This window comes from Strongylocentrotus purpuratus, unplaced genomic scaffold, assembly GCF_000002235.5.
Source record: "Strongylocentrotus purpuratus isolate Spur 01 unplaced genomic scaffold, Spur_5.0 spur5_scaffold_2, whole genome shotgun sequence".
In the NCBI taxonomy this organism is placed as follows: Eukaryota; Metazoa; Echinodermata; class Echinoidea; order Camarodonta; family Strongylocentrotidae; genus Strongylocentrotus; species Strongylocentrotus purpuratus.
This window is the reverse complement of record NW_022145605.1, coordinates 36,074,845-36,101,007: the sequence shown is the minus strand read 5'-3', so window position 1 is coordinate 36,101,007 and position 26,163 is coordinate 36,074,845. Positions and strand designations below refer to the sequence as shown.

The 26,163-nt window shown below is 33.6% G+C and overlaps 1 protein-coding gene across 3 annotated transcripts in view; it reads left to right on the top strand.

Annotated features, from left to right (window-relative positions):
• Window positions 1-25,980, top strand: part of LOC584224 (serine/arginine repetitive matrix protein 2) — a 47,242-nt gene extending 21,262 nt beyond the window's left edge. The window contains exons 7-12 of one of the 3 annotated variants that reach the window (XM_030992315.1): window positions 11,469-11,495; window positions 12,090-12,185; window positions 13,049-13,243; window positions 13,911-14,090; window positions 15,341-15,486; window positions 21,896-22,009. In XM_030992315.1, coding sequence (XP_030848175.1) covers window positions 11,469-11,495; window positions 12,090-12,185; window positions 13,049-13,243; window positions 13,911-14,090; window positions 15,341-15,461 — 619 coding nt within the window. In that variant the 3' untranslated portion in view covers window positions 15,462-15,486; window positions 21,896-22,009. Of the gene's footprint in view, window positions 1-11,468; window positions 11,496-12,089; window positions 12,186-13,048; window positions 13,244-13,910; window positions 14,091-15,340; window positions 15,487-21,895 lie in introns of all 3 variants that reach the window. The other 2 variants (XM_003726217.3, XM_011678504.2) reach the window with 2 other exon arrangements.
• Window positions 25,981-26,163: the final 183 nt, after the last annotated feature.

Below are 26,163 nucleotides of genomic sequence, written 5' to 3'. Positions count from 1 at the left end.
ACTCATTCATATGTTTTCAATGTCAAAGAACAAAATCAGGGAATTACTCATGCAGTGTAAATGGTGTTTCTTTTATGTGATTTCAACGTTGTATTCATTAGAAACAAAATAGATGTGTTTGTCCTTTGATAGACACCACACATCTTGATCCAACTTGTGTAAACTTGAATTCTTTTGACTTACATGTAAGACCATAACTGTCCTGAGTTTGTTAGATGTTGTAATGTTTTATCTGTCAGCATTGATCATAAGTAAATCAATTAATTATGTGTCATAATTATAGATATTGGTATTTGGTGAATATGGTAAAGATCCTCTTTAGTGGATCTGAGCTTTGTCACATTCCATATTTTTATTTCACTATTTCAATTTAAAAAAAGGGGGAGGGGGTACATGTTAAAGTAGTTTATTCCATCCATAAATGCATATATTCAACAAAATTCAGGTACAATAAACTGCAGTTTATCAATTGAACAGATCTTCAGTGTGTAGATTGAGAGTATTATTTTGGTGTAAAATGTTCCAAGAAAAAAAAGCACATTATATAATGAATAATAATTAGATTACTTTATAGGGAAGCTTCACATATACTCTACTGCACTGTGGTGAAAACAAAACACCTAAAAGTGCAAATTTACAGACACACAATTAAAAAAAAAAAAAAAAATAAATCAGAAATCAAACAAAACTGTAAACAAGTACAGCTTCATCAAACCTTTGAAGACAGCAACAGATGAGACTTTCTAGTGGTAGGTTATTCCAAGGCTTTGGAGTGGTGCAACTGAAAGTGCAATCTTCAAGACTTATTGGCAACCAATGTACTGTAACTTAATTAAAATAGGTGTAACATGGGAACAGTTTAAGGAACACAAGTCTTGCACATGCATTCTTAAAGGGAAAGTCCACCCCCAAAATAAGTTTGTTTCGATAGAGGCAGAATAATAAGAAAATCAGGTGAGTGAAAGTTTGAGAAAATTCTGAACGAAAATAAGAAAGTTATGAATTATTGAAGTTGTGATCAATCAAATACAAATTGGCAACTCTGTGACTTATTATACGAGCTCTCCTTCATTTGCTTTGTGCATAATATTCCATAAAATCATGTTTTCTTCGTTATTGATAACGGAATATACATGTATAGTTGTTCCTTGCAGGGGGAGTATAGAAACATATTTGCAATTACTATATTTAGGGTGCATGTATGGTTGAAATTTTTCTTGAGGGAAAATGAAAATTTTAGATTTTTTTAGTACTGAGCAAATGGAAGTTGAGCTCGCATGATAGGTCATAGAGTTGCCAATTTGTGTTTGATTGATCACAACTTCAAAAATCCTAACTTCCTTATTTTTAATCGGAATTTGCTCAAACTTTCACTGACTTGTTTCTCTCATTTTTCTACTCCTATTAAAACTAACTTAATTTCAGGGTGGACTTCCCCTTTAACTTGCTGCAACTTAATTATTTGTGAATCTGGCAAGCCAGATAATAATCCATTACAATAATCAGTCCTATTGCTAATAAATGCATAGACAAGGCTTTCTGTGCGGTCCGGTCTAAGTATCTTCAAATGTGAGAAAGATTGTATAGGAAAGGCATATTTGCATGTGTTGGATATGCGCTTCTCCATGTTTAAAGGAGAATCAAGCCACCCACCCAGATTTCTCACAGAGCTTGACAGTCTCCAACTGTTATATGATTAATATTTAGCTTTGTTACTTGTCTGGATGTTCCAACAATGAGAAACTCTGTTTTTCCATCACTAAGCATTAGCTTATAAATGTTGGAACATCCAAGAACGGATATACCGTATACATGATTTTAAAATTGAGATATATACAGGAGTTTAAACTTTTAATGCTGTTTACGATTTATCCATGATCTCTGTATTTTGTTAGAGTGAGAATGAGAGAATGCTAATAAACTGTTGACATATAATTTCCAAATGAGTAGAATGCATTTTATTGTTTTAATTAAAAGCAAAACAAGAAAAATGGAAAACATGTGGCCTCCTATGGGGTATGGTGTAGGCTAGTCAAATATACATCCACAATTCTAATGAGTATACTTACGAGATTAGCATCCAATATTTTGTAACTGTAAAAGCCATCTAATGAACCTTGTTTGCCCTTCTTACTGTTAAATAGAGCTGAAAGATTTTACATGGAACATGAGGCTCATGTGAACGAATTGTACAGCAATTCTCTAGGAACTTCTAAAAATATTTCTCTATTTCGCATCACATGGACATTTTGGAGATAAAAAGTCTATCCTAGGCTCACCTGCGTAAGTAATTTAAGGGGATATTTTTTAATCTACAGATCTAGTTCATTTTCCTCCTGAAAGCCAAGCAATCACTTTCCTAAAACACTTCTTAGAAATATCATTAGTTTGAAATGTAGATATAGTAGGACAGCATAGTTCATACCGGGGTGCAGGGAGAGAAATTTACTTTGGGGAACGTCAATATTGTAAGAACAAAACATTGGAAACTTCTACATGTACAGTATATGTATTTTCTTGAGGAAATAATATTCTTAGAGATAATATGTTTCTTCATCGCTCGCTTTGATCATTTACAACATTTAGAAATGAGATGATTTCAGGCAGCGCAGTGCCTGAATATACGCCCATATTGGGCAACAAGGTGCCCAAATATCCTTCTATTTAACATGGAGGTACCCAAATATATCTTATATTTTTTTGTATAAAAATTGCATTCCACCTCACTCGTTAGCTTCACTAACTCTCAACATATAGAAACAGGATAATTCTTAGCACCTAGATGCTCTTTTTTCGTGTATCAAGGTGACTGAATGTGTGATTTTTGTATGCATGCTGTTGGTGTCCCTGCATGCATAATTTTACTTCTTATCTGGTGTGTTTGGATTACAAAACACAAAACTTGTACCAAACAAAGAAATTACAATCAAATACATGTACCTGGTAGATGGTACTTGGTGGGTACTTGAGTGATGCAAAATGAACCTACTGTGATGAATTTTGGTTGGTGTGATGTAAAACTTGTTATTTCTTAAAAAGGTGCTGTGACTAAAAAAAAAGTTGAAAAACGTTAAAGTAGGAGATTTGTATCAAATTTGTTACAATCTTGTGTCATGGATTTGAGTAGGTTTCCATCAGCATACACTTTGCATATCAGAAAGTTTGCAGTTATACATACAAAAAATATAAAAAATAGTACAGTTTAATGTAGACATACACTCAAAAGTGGACAAGCTGATGGATCTATGCGTTTCTACAACTCCATATTTTCACTGAATGTGAAATATTTTGCTATATGGTAATAGGTGCAAAGGCTGTAACTCCCAAAGAAAATTTTAATTAACAGGTAAACCATGGTCCCAAAAAGTTCAAGAGTACCAGGTAAATGCAATTCTTTAAAATAAAGGCAAGCAAATTAAAATTTGTTTTCTATATTTTTTAAGCAGCCCATAGTCATTTGGTGATTTAAACGATGGTTTCGATTTAGACCACCTTTGTTGATTTTTGGTCCATACCTCAATTCCATTCCATGACCGATCAGAGACTGAACCAAAGGTTTCATTACCCAGATTGGCCAGGCTATCTTTCTTTTAATATGGAGTCTGTTTGGTGATGTGACTGGGATAGGAATGAAGAGATTTGTAAACCCACAGGAATCACATTCTTTCTCTCATTCTATATTTAAGATATATATTGCTTCTATCTTTCAAATGATAAAGATTAAAAACACCAAAGGCTTAGTACAGTACTCTCTATTTTTCAGCCAAGAACTGCAGCTATTAAAGTTCGTAGCTGAAAGAAAATGCATACAGAAACATGATAGCAAACATTTTCAAAAGATCAACTCTAGGGCAATTTTAAAAGCCTAACCAAACAAAATATGGAGTGATCGATGTACATGTATATCTATAGGCAGTACAGGAAGGTGCTAGAATTGATTTCTTGAAAGTGTTGGCAATTATGATTTAGTGAGAGGGGTAGAGTTATACATGGTAGCAGATGAAAATACTAATTTTTTAACTTTTAAACTTGAATTTAAAATGGCCCTGATTAGATTTTGTTATACTCTTACAATATGTGTGTCAATGGTTACATTCACATACTTCTGGCCTCTCAAAAGAACATTCAGTAATACTTGTTTTGTGTGTAATGGATGCCTTATCCACGCCTACCTCTGTGACAATGCTAAAATATGTAGTGAAAGTAATCTCAATCTAATTCTCCTTCACATGTCTTTCTTAGCAAGAGAGACAAAGTGATCCATAAACTATATTTCCACATTGTGTCATTTCTAGTGTGGATAATGAATATTCTATTCTTGATGACATTATGCTAAACGAATTTGAATTGTGTATTACTAGCACTACCTACACATCTACTGTATTTCCCATGGTTTCTGTACTGTCTTTTCTCTTTGTGGGAGTGATTTTACTTTCTTTTCAATCATGACTTTCTTATATTTTAACTGTACACACATCTTAATAAAAAAAGTTTTTTTGCATGTCTTCTTGAGTAAAAACTATCATGTGCATGGTCATGCGCATGCTGCTGCACGTATCACTTTTGCATGGTCATCACATCGTGAATATTCATGAGAATAAGTCTTTGAGTTTTGCTACCAAACTGAATGTTCTTTTCATTCTTTAAACAAAATATATGTGTGCTTATTTACTGCATTGAATTAACTAGCCACAATATCCCATTAACTATAACACATGAACAAACTCACTCAACAAAGACTGACTTTTATTTCATTACTTCTCTTTTCTCACTTTTATTTTCTCTCACAAAGAAATGAGTATTTGGAGAGTAGTATTTCCACACTGAAATATTTGTTTATCTTCAGCTATTGGTGTCAGATTTGATAGATTTTCTTTATGTCAGAATCAGTGATGAAAGTTTGGGAGAAGGAAAATGAGTCCAAAGTGACTGAAAATTATTGTACAAGTTTTTTAGATCTCACAAGAAATAGAAAACTAACTACCTTGCTGTCTCTTCTCTCATATTGATTTTTACTTTGTCATTCTTCTTTGATTTTGGTGATAAAATGGGGGATAAAAAGTTGCTTTTGTGTGTCTCTTGGTCAGCTTTTGTATATCTCTGCACCTGTATTCTAGTCTAACATCATTATTCATTCCAATTTCCACCCTCTGTCTGTTTCTTCATATCAACTATAACACATATTTCCATGACTCATTGTAGTTTTGTTTTAGTATTTCTGTATGAAATATTCTTTCACACTTCATTGTGTTATGGTGATTTTCTTTTAGATTACAGCCATAAATATGATTTGCATTGTCTTTTGTCGTGTTGCCCATTCAGAGAATCACTTTAAATACAATCTTGTGTATCTTTAATCTTTGTCACTGGAACAATCAAATGATAAAAGAATCATGCATTACATTTTCACCAAAATTATTTGTCAGATTTTGCAGTTGAATATTAAAAATTGTAGCACTTTTTGAGAAAAACAGTTAAAAAGAACAAAAGAAGACAAAAAGGAGCTCCTATATGAAATCAAAGCATTGATTAATTGATTACTTAATACAATAAAACTTATTCATAAATCTCATTTTTATGAGCAAGATTATGCAAGGATATATTGTGAAAATGCTAGCGAAAGGTAGGTGAAATACTTTGTACAGGAGTAATTGTTTTCAATAATTTTTTTTAATCCCAAATGAAGTTTTTTCTGGTTTAATTCATGGATTTCTATGTGCTTGTATAATGTCCACAATATCTGTTATCCTCTTCCCAAACTATTGTCTTTCCCCATTTTAATCACTTAATGTATTTTTTCTGGTTCATTTCCAAACTTCAGTGTATAATACTGCTATTTAAGACAAATTTGATTCTCAATAGACAGAAAACACAAAACGCATCTAAATATGTGAGAAAATCCCCATCCGTGAAGTCTTGTCAGTCTTTTTTATATTTCTTAAATGCTCATTTACATCTTACATCTTTTCCTATTTACAAGCAAGAGTTGCTTTTTATATATTTGAAAAAGCCCCAATAGTGATGATTAATTAATGTAACTATAGTTCCTTGCATGCCATGTTATGCTGTGAATTCCACCCTGTTTTTCCACCAATTAATAACCTACCCATGAAACCTCTCGGGCACCTAATGTCGCTTTGGACTTCCCTTCAAATTCTAGAAATTTCTGCATTTTTTTCCTACAAACTTCCACATCTTGTGCATACATTCATATTTTTTAGAGTAGATTTATTTTGTGACTTTAATTTATCTGTGTGTTTCTCTATATGTTTTTATTTCAACTGTATTTGTTGTCATCGTATTATCGTTTTGTTTATCTGTGTCATACATGTTAATGTGAACATTTGAACAGCACAAATTCTAACATTGCTTCCAACTTTTTTTTCTTCTATAATATGACATGCTTACCCTTAGATCTGGAAAGAAGAAAAAGAGTAAAAAACACAGGTATTGCTTGTATGGATTATTGCTGTGATTAATCATACCCATTCCAAGATGTGATTTTGGCTTTGGACAGATCAAATCCAAGCAGCGCAGAGTACATTAATTAGATGCTTCTAATTGTATTTCTTTATATTTTTCATTTATTACTCTGTATAGCACTGTCGTGAAAAGTTGAATAGAAGTCTGTATTTCAGTTTTCACTCAGTGTTTATTCAGTTGGTCTTTGTGCCATTTTCTCATTCTGTGTGAGGAATGTTACAATAAATTTCTGTGTGCATTTGTGTATATTTCACATTACTTTTTATTCAAGGAGTAGAACTTTGTTAAGTGGGGAAAATACATATAATAAAACACTACATTAGATTTATAGAAAAATTTCCATTCATGTACATGTAGTGTACCGGTAATTGGTGCTAGTCATGCATCTTTCAAAGGAAAAAGCATTTTATCTCTGCAGAATGTTGCTTCCAGTAGTTAAGCCTTAGACAGTTTTCATTCAGTCAAAAGTGTCACATGCTTCTTGTTCTATCATTGAGGATTTAAAAAAACCTACCATATGTTTACATACTCTTTATACCAGATACAGGTCAAACTTCCCTTCGCAGTTGAGCATGGGAGTATGTAAAATTGTCCATACTAGTAGGGTGGCACAGGGCTTGTTTTAAAGATATAGTTGAGTTCTGGTCATGCGATTAATTATGAAAGAAACACGGAATTGATCAAAAAAGGTCGATCTTCTAGCATTTAAGTATTGGTGTTTACTGCAAGGTTCTGGAATCATCAAAATGATAAGAAATTTGGTCCAGTTTTGTAGTTACAAGCACTGTACACAACAAGATGTATATAGGACTACATGAACATGTGGCATAAAAATCTGTCCCGATTTCTATGATGTTACATGCCATATTTAGATTATTGAGGCATTAGATAGAAGAGCCATGCTTTTCAGGGAACATGTTTTATCTGCTGTTCTTTCACACTTGCATAATATGTACAATGATGATGCTCACAAATTATTTTTCACCTCTTCCCAGAACCTAACCTTCTCTTTTAGTCTTCAAGACACAATTTAGAACTCTTTTATCAGGCAGTGTGGAGCGGTCCAATTAACTCCAGATTTTGTGTGATTGGACCTTGCTTTCAAATAAACAGGTAGCAAACCTGCCATAACTTTGACATATGACAATAAATGTAAATGATCTTTACATTTTTTTAAAGTGGAATAATCAGATTAACTATACGTTACATTTTTTTTGTAAATAACGAAGGAAAAATGGGGAAAATAAGACGAGAGATTTTGTATGAAAAAAGAAAAATACAATTCTGAAATATTGTATAAAATTACACATTTCTAAAATGTGGACAACAGAGATATTCAAATATGTTATTAAATTACTATTAAAGAAAATGTCTGTGAAATATCATTTTTATAAACCCTTGCGTCCGGATATATGTCTGGAAAATCCTACAGAATGCATTTTCATACCTTCAATACGAGCACCAATCTACCGAGTCGTACACACTTTACATCGCAGATGATGACATCATGCTCAATAGTACAGTCCCATATACGCTAGTTTTTGTTGGGGTTGATCGGTAGTTTTTGGAGACAACTGAACATGAAATGTTTGATAAAATGAGAAATGGGTCATCATTTATAATAGGTCATACAATTTTTCATATGTACTTCGAGATGATCATTTTACATCATTCCTCATAGTGAAATCCCCCGACAAACAGAGGAGATACGACGGGGGGAATTTTCGTTGATAAAGTGAGCTTGACAACATGGGTGCTTCGATGACTGTTACATATTCAAAAACGATTTCAGTGTTATCAGCGAGTTAATTGCACCGCTCCACACCGTATGTTATTAGGAGGAACTCCTAGGGAGAGAGAGATCGCCCCCCCCCTCCTTAGCCCAGGTCACAGAGATTTTTCAAACTGTAGCTCTTCTAATTTAGCAAATCATAATAGACAGTATCATTAATAGGGATAGATTTGTTTTAAAAGATATTGAAGATCAGGTACTTGACAGTTTATTCTGACACATCAGCAGTATGAATACTATTATTTGACCTTGTACACGTACATGTAGTAGCCCAAATCAATGTTGTACATATTTCATCAGTCAATCAAACTCAATTTTCTGAAATGAGACATATGATTTTGTGGCATTCTTGTACATTTATTTTGCATAATGTGACTAATACAACTTCTTTGATATGCTGTGACAATTTCCATTATTTGAGAATTACATTTTATGCTGTAGAGTTTCATATACATAGAAATGTTTACCTCAAACCATATTTATTGTTACTTTGTTGTCAACAGTTTCGCAATATACATGCATGTATTGTAAAGTAAAACATCATTATGCATTGATGTTCAGAAGTAGTGATAAAGCATGCACTTTAAGAAGAATGAAATTATCATTTACTCCTTCTGAACTACATGTATGTGTTGTCTTATCAATTACACTATAAACTGTTATTTTTGCGAGGGTTTTATTATCACGAATTTCGCCAATTGCATATTATCGCAAATTTAATCACACACAAAAATAATAGCACCTCATCATTCCGGAGCGCAAAATTATCAGCATAAAATTATGTGCTTGCGTCCTCTCGATGGCTAGCTGCTACTACTAACTGTCTAATGTTCGTAATGCACGATGCACTCACGTAATCCTACACTTGTGTGTACGTGTACTTACGTGACCGAGTCTGTGTGTGTACGTAGGCTATGTTTTGGCATGAGAAAGTTGGAATACTTCATACCTATTCACTAATTCTGCTGTGTGCCATTCGCAAAAACAACAAATCTCAAAAATTTCTCTTAGCATGTCATTCGCAAAAAAAAATCAGCTCATACAGTAGTGGGTTTATTAACTTCATTTGATCACATCTACTACATGGTACTGCCTTCCCAAAGCAGCATCACATTGTGTTATGTGCAAATCTCTTTTAGAAACAGCTTCTAGACATTAGTCATTCTCCAACCTGGAATATTACTCATGTTTTCTCACCTCTTAAGCCCTATTCTGACATGATATGACACCTCAGCAAAATATAAAGGTCTTCTACCCTCTGTAAATGGATGGAATTTTTTTTTTTTTTAAACCAACAAACAAAGTGTATGAATGTAGATTGGTGATGCTGTTAGCTAACACATGTATCTTGTTCCTGTTGCTGAGATGTCTTTTTTGAAGTGGTTTGTCACAATACTCATATCATGCGTGGAATGGAGATTTGGGATTTTGATATCACTTCATAGGATTGTAAACCATCCAGACTTCTGTCGTTATACCACAAGTTGTTTAATCATTTTTCTTGCAAAAACATTTGTGCTTTGATGCATTCATTCACAATCTTACCTTCTTGCTTCTATGATTACAAACTACTTTTTAAATTGTATTTTGTGTATAAATGGTTCAGAGAAATGGTAGAGAGATGCTGGCCATGCATTCTGTCCCTATTTCTTTGGGTCGTTTTGGATTTCATCTTGGGCAATTGTCTTATTGTATAATAGTTTTAACAGAAAAAAAATCTTGTGTGGGGACGAGAATTTACACTTGTAAGCTATCTATCTCTCTGCTTTTTCTATTATTTTTATCATTTTCTTTAATGGCTTTACTAAATAAGAAGTAGAGGGTCAGTGTAGCATGATGGAAGGCTACTGAAGCACTTACATGTACACATTTTATGTATATTGATTTCAAATCTTTCTCACATCATGGAAAAATTACACCACCAGTAGTTTTTGCAGTTACTATGCATGTCAAATTGTGAATATATTGTAATACATGAAAAAAGGATAATTGAAAAAAACCCCTCGTAAAATTTCTGTAATTCAAGCTTTAGCATTGATATCTACTTCATTACGCTCTACTTATATATTTCATAATTGCCATTCTAATGCCAATTAGAATCACCCCCAGTAGCTGAAAAAAGTTCTTTGAACCTTTTTTGCCCCGGCAACCCCCTCACCTACTGCGGTCGTTTTTTTCTGGTCAGTCAGTCCTCTCAAAAATGCAAGGCCCCTATTGCAATCATTAGACATCTCTTAATTTTTGTTTTGAAATTCATGCTTAGATTTTGACTTACCAGTAACTTGATAGGAAGCTTCAGGCAGGGGGATATGAAATTGTTTTAAAGGGCTACTGACCCCTCCATGGGTAAGGGGCTTGGGGGTAGCACCCCTCCCCCTCCATCCCCCCAAAAGTCCTCTGTTTTATATTTTCGACCTTTTCTCAAATACATGTCAGGAAAGGGAGATATAAAGGTGTTAAAATGGGGTATGCCCCCATGGGGCTCTGGGGCAGCCTTCAATACCCATCATCCAAACAGCAGTGCGAGCACGGCAAACTTAAAAATGCACGCTCATGCAAATTGTGAACACTGTTGATTTTATTTATTTATTTTTTCCATTTGAATCAAGGATATCTCTTAAAAAAGCCTGGTTACCCTCATTTTGTTACTTCATATGCTGATAGATCAGAAAGTGTACATGTAGATATGATTTATACCAACATGTTGGTATAAGTTGTGGCTAATCATTGTACATTGTAGGAATCATTGGTATGTGAAGGAGACCTAACTTTTTTTTTTAATGGAATACCTGCCCCCTGCAGAGAATGTTGCAGCAGCCCACCTCAATTTCCCTACTATTCTCATATTTGATAAATCATGTGATCTACATGTAGGGCAAAGGGGTTGGGAGCTACATTGTAGGTCCCATATTTTGAGGCTCCTTCTTTCAACAGTTTAAGTGAGCGTTAGGTCCATGGACCGCTTGTTTTTTTGTTTAATGAGAAATAATGTCAAGCAATTTTTGTCTCCTAGAAATAGTTTAGAAATGCAGATATTGAATAGAAATAGATGGACAGCTCACTCTATTTACAATGTAAATATGAGTGACGGGTACAGAGGAATTAAGTTTTCTAGAGTGTTTTTCCCCGTGAAATGCAAAAGCCATTTTAAGTTCTCATGAACTTTTTCTTATTATTTTTCTTCTTGTAATAGGAAAGACAAGAAGAGCAGTCACAAGAGGTGAGATATTTGCTCATCAAGTGTATAGATATATTCAGGCCTAAGTTTTAATGTTACAAAATTATATGGCAGTGACCCTCTCAAAAAGTACCCTACATGCCCAAAATAGTTCCATAGCAAGTTACAGGAGGATCTCTTTAGTGTTGAAATGTCCCTCAACATAGAAGTCAAAAGGAGTCTTGTGTATAGATTTTAACTTTACTGATTCCCTTTTTTTATCTCTTTATTTTCGAATGTTCTATTACAGTCATCAAAGCTTTTAAGAAAGTGCTAAAAAGTTACCTCTTTGATAATTGTTTTTAGCCATTGTAAGCATGATCGTAGTTGTAAATCACATTCATAGGTCCCAGTGGCACTTTGATTATTATTATTGTCATTATTCTAATTATCATTATCGTTATCATTATCATTATTATTATCATTATTACTACTACAACTTCTACTACTTCCATTTCAATTGTTATTTTTCATGCAGGTATTATTTTGGGGGTAGAGAGAACATATATGATGAGTACATGTATTTCTTTTAGCTCACTATTCATCTTGTGAAACCTTATAATGATTAATTGCTTTGTTCATTTTCATCTGTTTCAGTAAGGACAAGTCTGATAAGCACAGAAGTAGCAAGAGAAGTCACCGTCATCGGTCAAGAGACAATAGTGAATCAGAGTCGGGTCTAGAGTCTGCAGGGTAGGTCTCAAACACATACAACAAAGAGATTTAAGTGAGCTTAAATTGTCCCAATCACCTAAAGGAATTGTTTGTATACAGCTAGAATGTATAAAATCAACTGCAAAATTGTTTTTACCTGGCATTCTATGTGCTAATGGATAAGGCAGGGTTTGACAAGAGAATGTTATCATTTTTTTCTTCTCCAGAGTAATCCTTGCCTTCCTTAGATCTTATAGAAGATAAATTTTTAGTTGACAGTAAATTTACATGACTATTTACAGTCAAATCTGCAAATAAAGCCTGGGTATAATATATTTTAAACATTTTAAACAGTTGGTATTTCATTGAAGTAGTTTTGTTAAGTTTGACTTAAGAATGTTCAGATCTTTACCAAATAGGTCTTGTCTCCATAGAACTCCAGAGTAAATATATTTTATGTGATAAATGTATATACATGTACACAAAATAGAAACTATAGTTTGGTTTACCAAGATAAGAAACGTGCTATTAAACTAGACATTAAACTATTTAAAAAAAAATCACAAGCACATGTACCAGTCATGTTCCCTGTCAACCTGCTTCGATAGAATTGATATAGTGGTAACTTTAGTAATACCTGACTTTCGTTGTTGAAAGTATTCTGAACCAACCGATTCTTGGACATTGAGAGTATTGTAACGTTTTATTTGGTGTGTTGTTTATCTGGTCTCAGTCTCATTGGTATCACTGAGGCATTATCCAGTTCACAAGAGTATTTGGTATAGCAAATTATCCTTGCGGTACAAAGCCTTCAGGATTTGCTTCACAATGTAGTGTAGGCAGAATATTCTCTACAAAGCTGTGTGAAATACCTCTTCATCAATGTTCTTGTTTGTACACAGATCCTCACCGGAGAGAAGTCGCCGTTCACATCACTCACGCTCTCCGGACTCCAAACAAAGTCACAAGAAGGAAGAAAATGGCAAAAACGGCAAGAAAAGCAGAAGATCATACTCCTCCGATTCAGACCGGTCAAGGAGCTACTCACGCTCTCCTGAGAGGAGGTCACGTAGAAGGTCAAGATCTAGAAGCAGAAGGTATAACTGGTCATCTTTATCAAGTTGTCAACTTAGTATTGATAGGTCAAGACATGAGATTTGTAATGAGTGGAAGTTCCTATAGCCCTATTGTACTTAGTGTAGTTAGATGTACATGTTCATAATGAAAGTATTGTGTTTATATGTCTGCCTACGTTGAGACACGGTTTGAAATTTTATCAATAGCATCATCATGTGTTGAAAGCCAGAAGAGCTTTAACCTCATGTAAAAGGCCATGAGTTAACACCCTTATTGCTCTTAACAAACATTATATTAAAAGTTGTGTCAATAAATGACTAATCTTCAATATCTAGTCTGCCATATTTGTGGAAAGTTGAGTAAACCCAGTTAAGATTTTAAGAAGGCAACTGAAAGACTGATTTTTTCACGTATTCAGCATTTCACATCGTCATTACCATCGTCAGATGAAATGATGTATGCCTTCCGAAAAGGCTTGAATTGATGCAAAGACAAATCATGTATCTTTCAGGAAAAAACATTCTTTGACTACATGAGCACAGCACATTTCCTTCTATATTTGTCCAAATCAACAGTAATAACTTGTTACTTGAGCTTGAAAGCTATACAGATTTGAGTCCTTCTGTCAGGCACACAATGAAATTGTCAGTATCAATGCAGTTATTAATTTTTCTTGCCCCAATCCAGGTCTCACAGCTACTCTAAGGAGCGGCGGCGCTCAAGGTCTCGTTCCCTCAGCTACTCCCCCTATGAACGCCGCAAGTCAAGAAGCAAGAGCCCCTCTTCCAAGACCAAGGAGAAGAATTTCTCACCAATCCGCAAACGCCGTGATTCTCCAAGCTTCCTAGACAGAAGGAGAATCACAAGGTAATATAAGTTATCCCTGGTTGAGCCAAAAGGCCGTCACTCTGAAAATCTTGTTCAGACATTGTGCCTTTCTTGTCCTCATTCACATCCTTTTCCTTGAGATTTTTGATTTTCTCAGCCTCATGTGAAAATGAACCTGCCTTATTGAAAGATCTATGACAAATTTAACTTCATAATTGATTGGTTATGAAGAATAAGAGGATTACATTAATTCTGTAAATTGATATTTTTGTTGTGTTTGATATTTGTGTTGCTTGCAGTGAATCACAAAATTCTATTTTCAGAAATTAAATATTCAGCCTGTCAACATTTTAAGTGATTTTGTCATGCTAAGGTTGCATGTATATCACACGGGTTAAAAAACAAAATCAGAATTATTTTACAAGTTACGAGTTCTGTTACTGTACGCAGTCTACTGCAGTCTTACTGCCTTGACTCTGCCCCCCCCCCCCCCCCAATATATTAGAAAGGGAATGTGCCAATTTTCGTTTGTAACCAGCAGTAGCTGAAATTTCAGTTTTATTTCTAGTAAAAAAAAAGGGGGTCAAAAATTGTAATAATTTGTATGAAAGATGTTGATAGGTTGAAAATGATAATGAATGATGATTTCTTCACTTATGTCACCCAAGATCAAAGGGAGGTTATTCACTGTGTGTCATTTGTTTGTTTTTTGCACCTATTGATGAATGTGAGTTGTTAATATGACAGGTTTTGAATCACAGCGTGATAGCACAATTTTAACTTGCTTGATTTACTCAGAAGTATTGGAAATATTAAAGGAAGGGAAATGGTAAATTTCTTCTTGACAATTTGTTTATGATAGAAATGAAAGTTATTATTCTGTGCTTGTTCTTGTAATTGTAGGTGTAATGCTGTAAAACCTGTTTATGTGTATGTGTTGTTTTGTTTATTATAAAATTATAGTGAAATCGTCAGTATGATCTTAATAATGATTTGCATCTCTCTTTATAGCATGATTGTACTATCTTTATTTGCTATTCTTCTTATGTATAGTATATATAGTTGTTATAATACAATATGTTCTTTATTTGCTCAGCTCAATATATATGTGCTCTATTGTATACCAGGTTTAATTGATATTTTGCCTTATAAGATTTCATTGATACTTCAGTTAAGAACAAAGGATATTATCAATTATCAAAATTCATAAGAAACCAGTCTTTCATCTTAAATTGAATTTGAGTTTAGGGCGATGACTTACTGATCTTTGTTCCTCTCAAAACTTGTAGCAGCAGGAGGTCATCCAGTCGAGATCGCACCTACTACAGTGATCGTAGCAGACATCGACGTAGCAGCAGAGATCGTAGCCGATCACGATCACGATCTCGAGATCGCTTCTACAGACGATGAGCAAGGTGCTCTTACTTCACAGAATGTAGGGGAAATGTCAAGTTTTGTTTTTTTAGCTGTATTCATCCTACTAATCATAGTTGAATTATTTTACTTTGTTTCACAGGAATGCATAGAGATTGCTGCATAAAATGATAACAGTGCCTCATGAAGTGAAAAATGCTAACATTTAGTGATGTTGTTGCTCCTGTCAAGGTTGTTTCAAAATGAGACAAAAGAATCGACCCCTGTTAAATTAAAGAATACAAACTGTATTTCTTATCAGGTGACTGCAGGATAGGGAGAAAAAAAATATCAAAAGAGAGAAAGGAAGAATAAATAGAAAGGAGAAATGAAAGAAAATATGCTTTTTGACTGTTGGGTAATTGGTAAGAGTTTGAATGTTATAGAAAGAAAAAAAAATGAATTGTACTGTGTTTCTTTGATACAACCATGATGGCAGCAACATCTTGTTATGCAGATAACTTTAACTCTGCAATACATACACTGACATTCATCAACTAACAACATTCATAATCTAGTCAAGGTGCATTTATGAAAGAATAACAGCAAATTCTAATCAGTTGGAATTTGAGTCATGTTTTAGTCACAGAATTTTATCAAAGTTGTACTCTTTTTAAAATTGTATTTTTTACATTAAATTTGCTTGCCTAGTTGATATGCAACAATTCCAAGGCAAAATTGCCTCAGTTGTCTCTCAAGCACAGTATGCCGGGTGCACTTGTGATGTCATCCCCAAATTTGGTTGTGAAATCTTCCCAAAATGCACCTTTACACCTATCAACCTAGACTTTTGCCCTTAATAGGGAATATTTTGTCTCTACCTATTTTCATAAAATGAAAGTGACAATATGATTTATTCATAATAGTTTATATAAAATGTATCTATTTAAGAGTGAATGAAGGGAGATCTGAATCCTTTCGTGAAACAAGGTGAAGACAAATTATTCCAACTTTATGGGCAACAGGTCAATTGCAACTTTTTTCATTAAAGTGCTCACAAGCAGAAGCGAAAATAAAACAATATGGGATTTAACAAAAATAATGATAATAATAATGACAAAATTAGGGTATTGATCTACAATAAATGCAGATGACACTATGATAAATGTATATACACCTGTAGGTAAAGGTGTATGTCTTGTTCTCCCTGTGGTTATCGTCATAAAACAAAAAGATACAAATAGTTCCTTGTTGAGTAAGAGTTATATAAGACTTTATAGCTGAAAATTTATTAAGAAAATTTTAAAAAGTGGGTTCTCTTTATCTCATGCATGCTTTCATTGATAGTGTTTCTCATCCCTGTGATATTTGTGTCAAATGTTTCAAATTTGTATTGATGGTGGTCCAAAGCTCTTTGCTTAATATGATACTGATAACCTTTTGAAAGTAAAACTTGCATGCATGTCTACTTACTTAGTGTAAGTTCTTTCAGTGCATGTAAGCATTATGCAACAAAGTTCTTTGGTCTACAAATTCAAGAGACTAATATTTTCATAGAGAAACAATGGATTTCCTAGTTTTGTAGTGGTAAAAGTGTTAATTGACAAAATTAACTGTTGGCAATATTAAAAGTTGATTGTCTTTCAGGATAAAAATATCTCTAACTGATAAGTACTTTCAGCCACCCCCCCCCCCCAATCTGTGATGATAAGCTTATGATTTTATAAGAACTCTGTAGCAATTTGTTTTCATGCACTATCTCTCATGAATCCAGAATAAAGATATTTTTACATGTTGCATGTTTTCATATACACAAGTTCATTTGCATGTTCATTTGCATGTTTATGTGCTTGAAGCTTTTTTTTTATTGGCTAAGAAATTCATGCTTTGCAGCATTTCTCAATCATTGTTAATGTCCTAACTAACATGTGCTCCTTTTTGCCTCTGTATGACGTTCTAAAATTCTCTGCATGCATCCTTGTGCAACTGTGTATCATCTAACAACTTGCAACCCTACATATATTTGAAAATAGCATGAAGGATCATAAAGTTGTTATGTCAAATGAATTTTGTTTGTGTTTTGGAAGTCAGGGTAAGATCATACATGTTTATCTCATAAAATGCATCTTGATTCATTTCATTTTAATGCTTTGTTGTATAGCTGTGGGTATTGTGCATGGTTTTAAAAGATTTAGTTTTTCAGGATTTTTTTCATTTAGAAATGCCTGCATTCTTTTATTACTGTGATTGCAGGTATCATAGAAATGCAAAGTAAAAAGTTTACAGATAGTGGTTTTTGATTAGTGGATTGGACCCTACAATTTAGTTTGGACGGTGATCCAACCTATCTTTATCAATCCTATGCTTTATGGGAAACTTACAAATACAACAAATAAAATTGAATTATGTTATTACTTTCAGGCCTGATAATTACCTGATTTTTCTTCCCCCAATTTTTTTCCTGAATTTGTTCTTCTTCCCCCCCCCCCCCCCCCCCGGATTTAACCTGATGTTCCCAATTTTCCCCCTTATTTTCTTACTCAAAAGGGGGGAACGTTGTTAGATGCCATTTAAAAAATTTAACAAAATTAAGTGTTCACTAGCATCCCTGTACTTTAGAATACTGTTGTGTTGAATAACATGTAATTATCAGTTTGAAAGGATTTTGTTCACTCTTTGCTTTGCATTATCTTAACTTCTTAAGTATATTTTTGTTATCCTGAAGAAAAAGTCTAACGTGTTATTTTGTTGTTAAGTTGATGAATTAGTCAACTTTTTTTCTCCTTTACTTGAAACATCTTTCCAGCTATTTTCAGAAGTATTCACATTGAATTTGCTCGTTTAATCCCTAGAATGAAAGAAACTCTAAATACTTTTTCATTTGATGTGTCAGTTGCCCCTTTTCTCCATTGCATTCATGAATGTTGTAATATCTTGTTGCATGTGTTGTGGAATAATCAAACAAGTTTCTTTCCCTTTTCCACTGCATGCTTTCATGTTTTTGTGTTGAAAATCTTGTATTTGTTGTAAGTACTTCTGTTGCAGGCATATAGCAGTATAAACATCGTATTCAATATCTATGTGTGTATTTGAGCAAGCTATGCATGCTTTATTTTTTCTTGTGTTTGTTAAAACAATGTTGTGTTGGTTTTAGAGCATGTGGATTATGTGTCAGTGTTCTACATCAAAATCTGTTCATGTTTTCTTAGCATGTTTTATGGGATTCAGCTTTCTCAGCTTTCTGTCTTATTACTTCACATAACATGCTGCATGCATAGATGCATCAATTAACATTGTAGGCATATCACTCTGTAGGGATGGGTGGATGGTTGGAAAACTTTTATGGATGGCCTGTTAAACTTCAATTGGTACTTGTGAATCAGTTGTAACATATGCACAGATTGTTTACTCAAGGTTGCATATTAATACTATTTCATATAGGATTTATCTACCGATATTTTTTTTTTCTTGAGTTTTACATTGAAAATGATTCGTTCCTGAAGAGTGAATGTTGAAAACAAAGACATATACATTTTCATGATTAAAATGGAATCTCCAGTTAGAAATAATAGTCTACATAAAAAAGGTCATGTTTGTCTTTAATATTTTCTGTGTGAAGATATTCTCTTCTATTGCCGCAGTCTTATTGTACGATATTTTCTCTCTCACTCTTTCTTTCTCTCTCTCTCTTTCTTTATCTCTCTTTCTTTCTCTCTCTTTCTTTCTCTCTCTTTTTTGCTCTATTTATTGTACTGCTTATTATCTCTGTGTCTTCCTTTATATCTTCCCCTTTCTTATATTCTCTTTATGCCTAAAAATATTCTATCCCTTTTGTCATAAATTCATTCAATATTATAAATCTTATAAATCTCACATTTTACATACTAGTCCCTGCAATTGCTATTGATAGGCATGACTATTTTAATCTAACACATCTTATCATACTTTCATATGTTTGAAAGATAAATTGAGTTCTGATCTTGCGATTTCATTGTGAAAGCCACTGTGTAGAAGCTATTGGATAAGGCTGATTTTGTAGCACATGAGTATTGGTGTATAATACAAGGTTTTGAAATCATAAAATGATAAGAAATTGGCCCAGTCTTGTTGATAGTCACATGTACTGTCAACACAGAAATGTGTTTATGGGACATACACAAACTTGTGGCATGAGGAGGTGGTCCACAACCTTTAGCTCTTAATTGTCTTATTTTGAATATGAGGGCATTTAAAGAGCCTCCCTTTTCAGGGCACATTTTTTCTATGATACATTTTCCACACTGACAATTAAAAAAATGAAAGAGCTCACAAATTATTTTTCACATTTGCCAGAACTCAACCTTTTCTTGAAACCATTAGTGGCAAACCAATACCATAACACAAGAAATCAAAATGTGTACATGGTGGGGAAAATGGAATTACATGTATTTTCTTTTTTTAAATGTCATTGTACCTGTAATTGTGTAATACAATCATTTTTTATCCGGGCGATTCCTTAAAATGTGTCTGGTATGATACATTTATATGACTTTTTCCCCATTTATTTCATCAAAAAGTGTATGACATTGTTGTTCAAGACGCACATTGCACAGGTTCGCACATCAAAGATCTGACGTTAACTGTCTGTGTGCAGCGTGCATGTTATTCTTACTAACTTCTCTCTTTTAACTTACAGTTGTTCCACCACATATGTGTGTTCACACCACCTGTTTACCCCTGTACTAATGCTGAGTTGCTGTTTTCATACTAATCAATAATGATTAATGCTTTCATGTGCTGTGTTAACTCACTTAACAATTTACATGATCATTGAGTTATAACAGATGTACAATATAATTTCAAATGATTTGGCACAAATGAAATGTTAATTTGTTAATATTTTATGCTGTGATAGTGATTTTTTTCATAATTCTGCCGGTAAGCAATGACTTAATGCTGAATTTGTTAGAAATGCACAGTATACTTGCAATGTATGTTTGTGGGTCCACAGTTTTTGAAAACCAGGAAAATGAATTTTCAAATATTGATTTCATTAAAAAAAAAATGAATATTGGTATCAAAAATTAACTTTAAGAGTTCTTGTTCAACAGTGCTGTTACTTTTACCCTTGATTATTTATTCCTCATGTTGACATGGGTAACTTAACTTCAATGAACTATGCAACTTACAGCAAAATAGGTATCATCTGAATGAACACTAACATGCAAATGTTGAGGGTCATGAATTGTATTGTAGAGTTTTTATGAAAAGTTGGCCAAATTAATTAACAAAGGGGATTTGATTTCAATAAAAGAATTGTCTAAATAATGGTTTACTCCACCATTGACTAAAAGAAGTGCAAATAAGTGTATATATTGGCATATTATTGCCCTATTGACAATGCATACTTTGCTTTATGGAGGTGGAAAATATGGGTTAACTTGAAAATACCTCTTTTGTGAATTCAGGCTTTTGAATCAAATAGGGATAAGAACGATATTGCATTGTGGGGTGGTTACCATTACCACTGCCTCTAATCTGAATCAATCTAACTTCATCCCACCATCAGCATTGTAACCAGTCATGCTAACTATCAAATATATTATAATCAGTCAAGCTTTCACTCACTTTTCAGCTTGTGTGGGTGTATATGCGTGTGTGCTATTTAACGATCATGACAAAAGAGAAATATACATATGTGCCCAAATAATGTTTGAATAGTACTCAGGATATTAGAATTTTTGTATTTTGATGGATAATATACATAATCTATGCACTCTGGATATAGGGTAGAAAGATATACATATTTACACTCTGCATAATGAGAAATATGAAATCTATTAGTAGTTTCAACTGCATGGGCATGCATAGCATTTTCAGATACAATAAGTGGAGAAAGTACATGGAAATGAATTTAGAGTCTCAGTCTGAATGCCTGTTTCAGGTTTAAATATCTCAACTTTATGCCTTACTCCGAGGGCTTTATAACATTAGAGAAAGAGGCAAATTCTAGAGTATTTACTATCTACATGTACCGGTAGACAGCTAAACTTCAGTCTTTAAAGTTTAAACTAGTCTTTCCTATTGTAACACAAAAGTGTAAGACTATTCTGATATTGTTTCTGTGTACTGCTTAGCTGTGAAAATGACAACACAGCGAATGTGCTGGTATACAGTAGCATGGTTTGGTAAACGTTTACAATTACATCAACAAAATTGAAATTATGCAAGTTCAAAAACAGAAAGCTGAGGACTACATGTATTTCCATGTACATCAAGACTTTGAAAATAATATCCCTTTTCCTCGTATTTTGATAATTTAGAGTTGAGTTAATGCTTACATTCAATCTTTTGTTAAAAGGATACATCTAACCAAACTCTTTGAAGAAATTGAATGTTCACAAATGGAAGTTTGAAGCAGGTGTGTATCTACCTACTAGTGTAGAAATGACACTCAGTACATGTTTTGATGAGCTTTAACACAGTCCTCTATACATGTATCTCCCCAACAGTGCAAGAAAGTTGCCGGTCCCGTACGACAGACCCGCAGCCAGCCCAGCACACTCGGACTCCTCCCTCTACAGCCATGGGGATCACAGGTCATACAGCAGGTCACGCTCCAGATCACATGACAAGTCACATGACATCAGGTCACATGACAAATCCCCGGGAGGGACATCCATTCGGTGACTGGCAGTTATGATTGGTCAAGAAGGGAAAATCTATTCAGTGCATTAATATTTCTTGAAATGATGACTATTTAGGCAGAAATATCATCTTAAAGTTGTATTGTTTGCTTTGGTTGTAAACATACAGTGGTAATGAAATTTATTGTTCAACCAAAAATAAAGTTTGGGCAATACAGGATATAACAGTGCAATGTAGAACATTTATTTATACGGTATTAAAGCCATTCCAACTTTATGAAATTAGGGTCAGCAGAATGTGTGTGTGATAATTACTTTTAGAGGATGACAAGGGTAGTTTCTGAACATTTGTTCACATCAAACCCTTCTGTATTATATGCTTGCTTTTGAATTATTAAAGTGCTTGAGTCAAAATGTCAAAGACTAAGAGGACTGTATTCTACTAATACTGTTAAATTTGACACTGGGTCTTTTGCCTCAGTCACACCTTTGTGTATACGGCTTGTGTATGGCTGCATATTTATGGCAAGCCATTTTAACATTTATTCCTATTTCTTGATACAGTCAAACCTGCTTTAGTGACCACCTGTCTACAAAGGACACCTGTGTACTAAGACTACTTTTTGTGTATCCCTTGGGCGGTCGCTATAGACCAGTTTGACCGTATCAAGAATTGAATTCTTGTTATCAAGAAATGATTTTCTGTTGAAAAGCAATGGTAATTCTTGATATCAAGAATTCATTTCTTAATATCAAGAAGTAGGAATAAATGTTAAAACAGCTTGCCATAAATATGCAGCAATACGCAAGCCAAATACGCAAAGGTGTGACTGAGGCATAAGATCATGTTTAACAAAAGGATAACTTTAACCTCAGACTAACTTACTTTGTTAAACCTTATTTTGAACAAAAGCCTAAACTCAGTGTCAGGTTAAATTTCAGTAGAATATGGGCCATAGAGTTAAAGAGAAGTGTACTAAGAAAAAGGATAATGGTATTAGGTGCATTGTAGAATCCTAGACTGTTCATGGACAATGTTTGAATATATCTTTCCATACTGATTAGAATACTTTATAGACATTCCACTTTTTATTTCACATATTTATCCTGACCTGCATTGTAATGATCCTAGTAAAAAAATTTCCAGCTCCATATGCTGGATTTAAATAAACAAAAAGTTCTTTGTTGGAAAGAGTTTGATTCTTCTCTCCTTTTCATGACCAATCATAACTGCCTACCTTGCCATATTTCCCGGTGAATGCGTAATCATTTTATTGCTCTATAACAATTATATCTCTGTTTATCAGGATTGCAAGGGCCTATTTCAGGATTTTCTCTCTACTGGTATATACTGTATATATCAGTCATAAATGGAAAGGAATTGTACATGTAGGTATTCATTCTTCAACTTTCTGTTCTCTTTATTTTTATACTCGAGAATCTAAGCAATTTTGTTCTCTACTTTACTTCTTCAAAAGTCAGGGCTCCATACTCACTTTTTGGAACGAGGTGCGAATTGAGTCTGTATGCCCTGTTGCATTCAGCTTAGCTTTGATGGTAACTTCCATGGCAACCTTGATTTGATTGGCTGTTGAGTGATACTGCAATGGTAATTCATATTGATGGCAAAGGTACCATCAGTACGTGGTAAGCTTTCTGCAACAGAGTCCTGGACATACATTTTTGTGCACTAATGTGTCTATTAGTTGTGAACCCTGATAACTTTTCCTTTACTTTAATAGAGCCCAAATCCACCGATAAGCAGAAATGTTAATTTTTTATTGCAAGTGTGTGCTGTGGCTGTTGACTATTAGTATTATGTATTCCTGCTTTTATAGGAATTGTACATGTTTGTATTTAAAGAAGACTTTTTAAAAACTTGGAAACTGTGTGTGGCTCCAATCTTTAAGAGCTGCCAGAGAAACTTCAACATTGAGTCGATTGAGAAACCCAAGTAATGTATAAACAGCATGTATGAAGTATATCATGAACACAGGCCATGATGTGAATAATGTCCAAACTATTTTTTATCTGCATAGAATAGTGCAAAGTGCCACTACATACATGTTTACTGCAACAAATATGAATATGCCAATCTTAGGATTGATGTGAACTGACTTGACTTATCCAGTATGGAAAATCCACATAATGTTTAGCTTTTTGTTGCCTCATTCACTGTTACATTTAACTGCACATAATTCCCAGGTGCTATGGGGTAATTTTTTAAGATGTTGGTGCCAAGAAATTCCTTACTTAATATAGGACACTCAACAAGTTTTTAATGCATGGATCTCTATGTCCAAGAAGAAATGGAAGAAAAGTGACAAAATCAGGAAGCTTTACTTCATCCCTATGATGCCATCTTTTGCTCAATTTGCAGGAAATAAATCTTAGCAGTAAACATGTATTTACTGGCTAGCAAATGATTATTCAGATTTGAAGTTGGCCAATTTCTGCCTCCCTAGTGTTCATTGTGTACCGGTATGTATCATATTTTAAATTAATTTTAGTTGTAACTTTTCCCTTGCCTGTTTCTCTTTTTTAAATTTAATTTTTACATTACGTCTCTTTATATCCAGTGCTGATATTGATGATTTGTAAATTGTAAATATCTTCTTTATTTTAATAGCCAATCATGGTTAAAAAGAAGAAATATATAACCTCTTGATGCAGTCAGACTTATGTTCCTGAGCAATGCTAAGTAATTTTATCAATGTCAATAGTATTCATCCAAGATGAGAGAAAGAAGACAGTACAGAGTTTAAGTGGTTCTTAGCATCTGGGGATATGTTCTGATGAGATTTTATCAGGCCTCACTGAATTAAATCCTTTCCCTACATGTCGTGGAGGAGAGCAACAAAAGACAAAATACTTTAAAAATCTTCCAAGCTGACAGATTTTTTCTTGTTTTCTGAAGCTTTACTTGACCGATTTAATAATTGTCTGATTTAATATTTCTTTTATCAAAACAAGAGCACAGTTCAGTGATTATTAGAAGTTTTAACCTGTTAAATACTAGATTTTCGCATAGGCTTAAGACATGAACCAACCCAGTTTCTGTATGCAATATGGGTTAGTATGGTTTGCAGTACTTTAAATAATTGGAATTAGGAAAACATTACATCCCATGATGTTTCTCTGTGTAGTACAAATATATGCAAGAAATAACTCTTCCCATATTCACTAGTTTATATTTTGAATACAGACTCTTTATTATGAGAATGGATGGAGACATAACAAAACTCTATTTTACTAAGCCAAACATTTCCCCAAGGACTCAGTTTTTTAATGTGTGTGTCTAATTCATAGGTCACTTAAAGAGAAAATATGTGTTGTTCTTACACTGTATCTTTTATGCAGTGCTACCTACAATGCACACCTAAAAATAACATAATTTAAGATTTGAAAATAAGCGTTCATTGTATTGAAATGTAAGGGCACTACATCAGCTGTGTAGTGCCTTAAACAGCTGTGGGCAAAAAAACTACCATTTCATTAGTAAATGGATACAGAATTGACCGATTTAATATTTCTTTTATCAAAACAAGACGACAAGTACTTTGATTGATATTATTATTCTTGTTTTGTGGATCTTATTTCACATTCTAAATAGCAAAACAGATTGTGAATCAACTTCAGAATATAAGTTTGAATGCACTTAGATAGCTAACAATGTGTGAAAATGAAATATCACGTGATAAATCAGTTTGTTCATTAAAAATCTTCAAAAATGTAGTATGTGTCTTGGAACTATTTGGCTTTATGTACGACTTGAATATTAAACATGCATTTAGGTATTTATTATTGTGCTGTTGATGAATATACCGTTGCAAGTATTGTTCTGTTGTGTTCATTTTCTATATAACGGAAGGGGTGAGAAAGAGAATACTAAAATAAAAAATAGTATACAAAAATAATAAAGTAAATAAAACCATTCACCATTTCTTACATAAAAATTGTTCAGTTTTCCTTGTTGTAATGTTGATTGATATTATATTATGCAACTCACTCCCAGATCCTAATCAAATGATTGGTCATGCGTGGTCATGTGTGATTCATTTACTGACACTATCCCACGGTTTTCATGAAAAAGCGTGCACTAGTTTCCAGTACTATCCCACAATTTTTTAGTG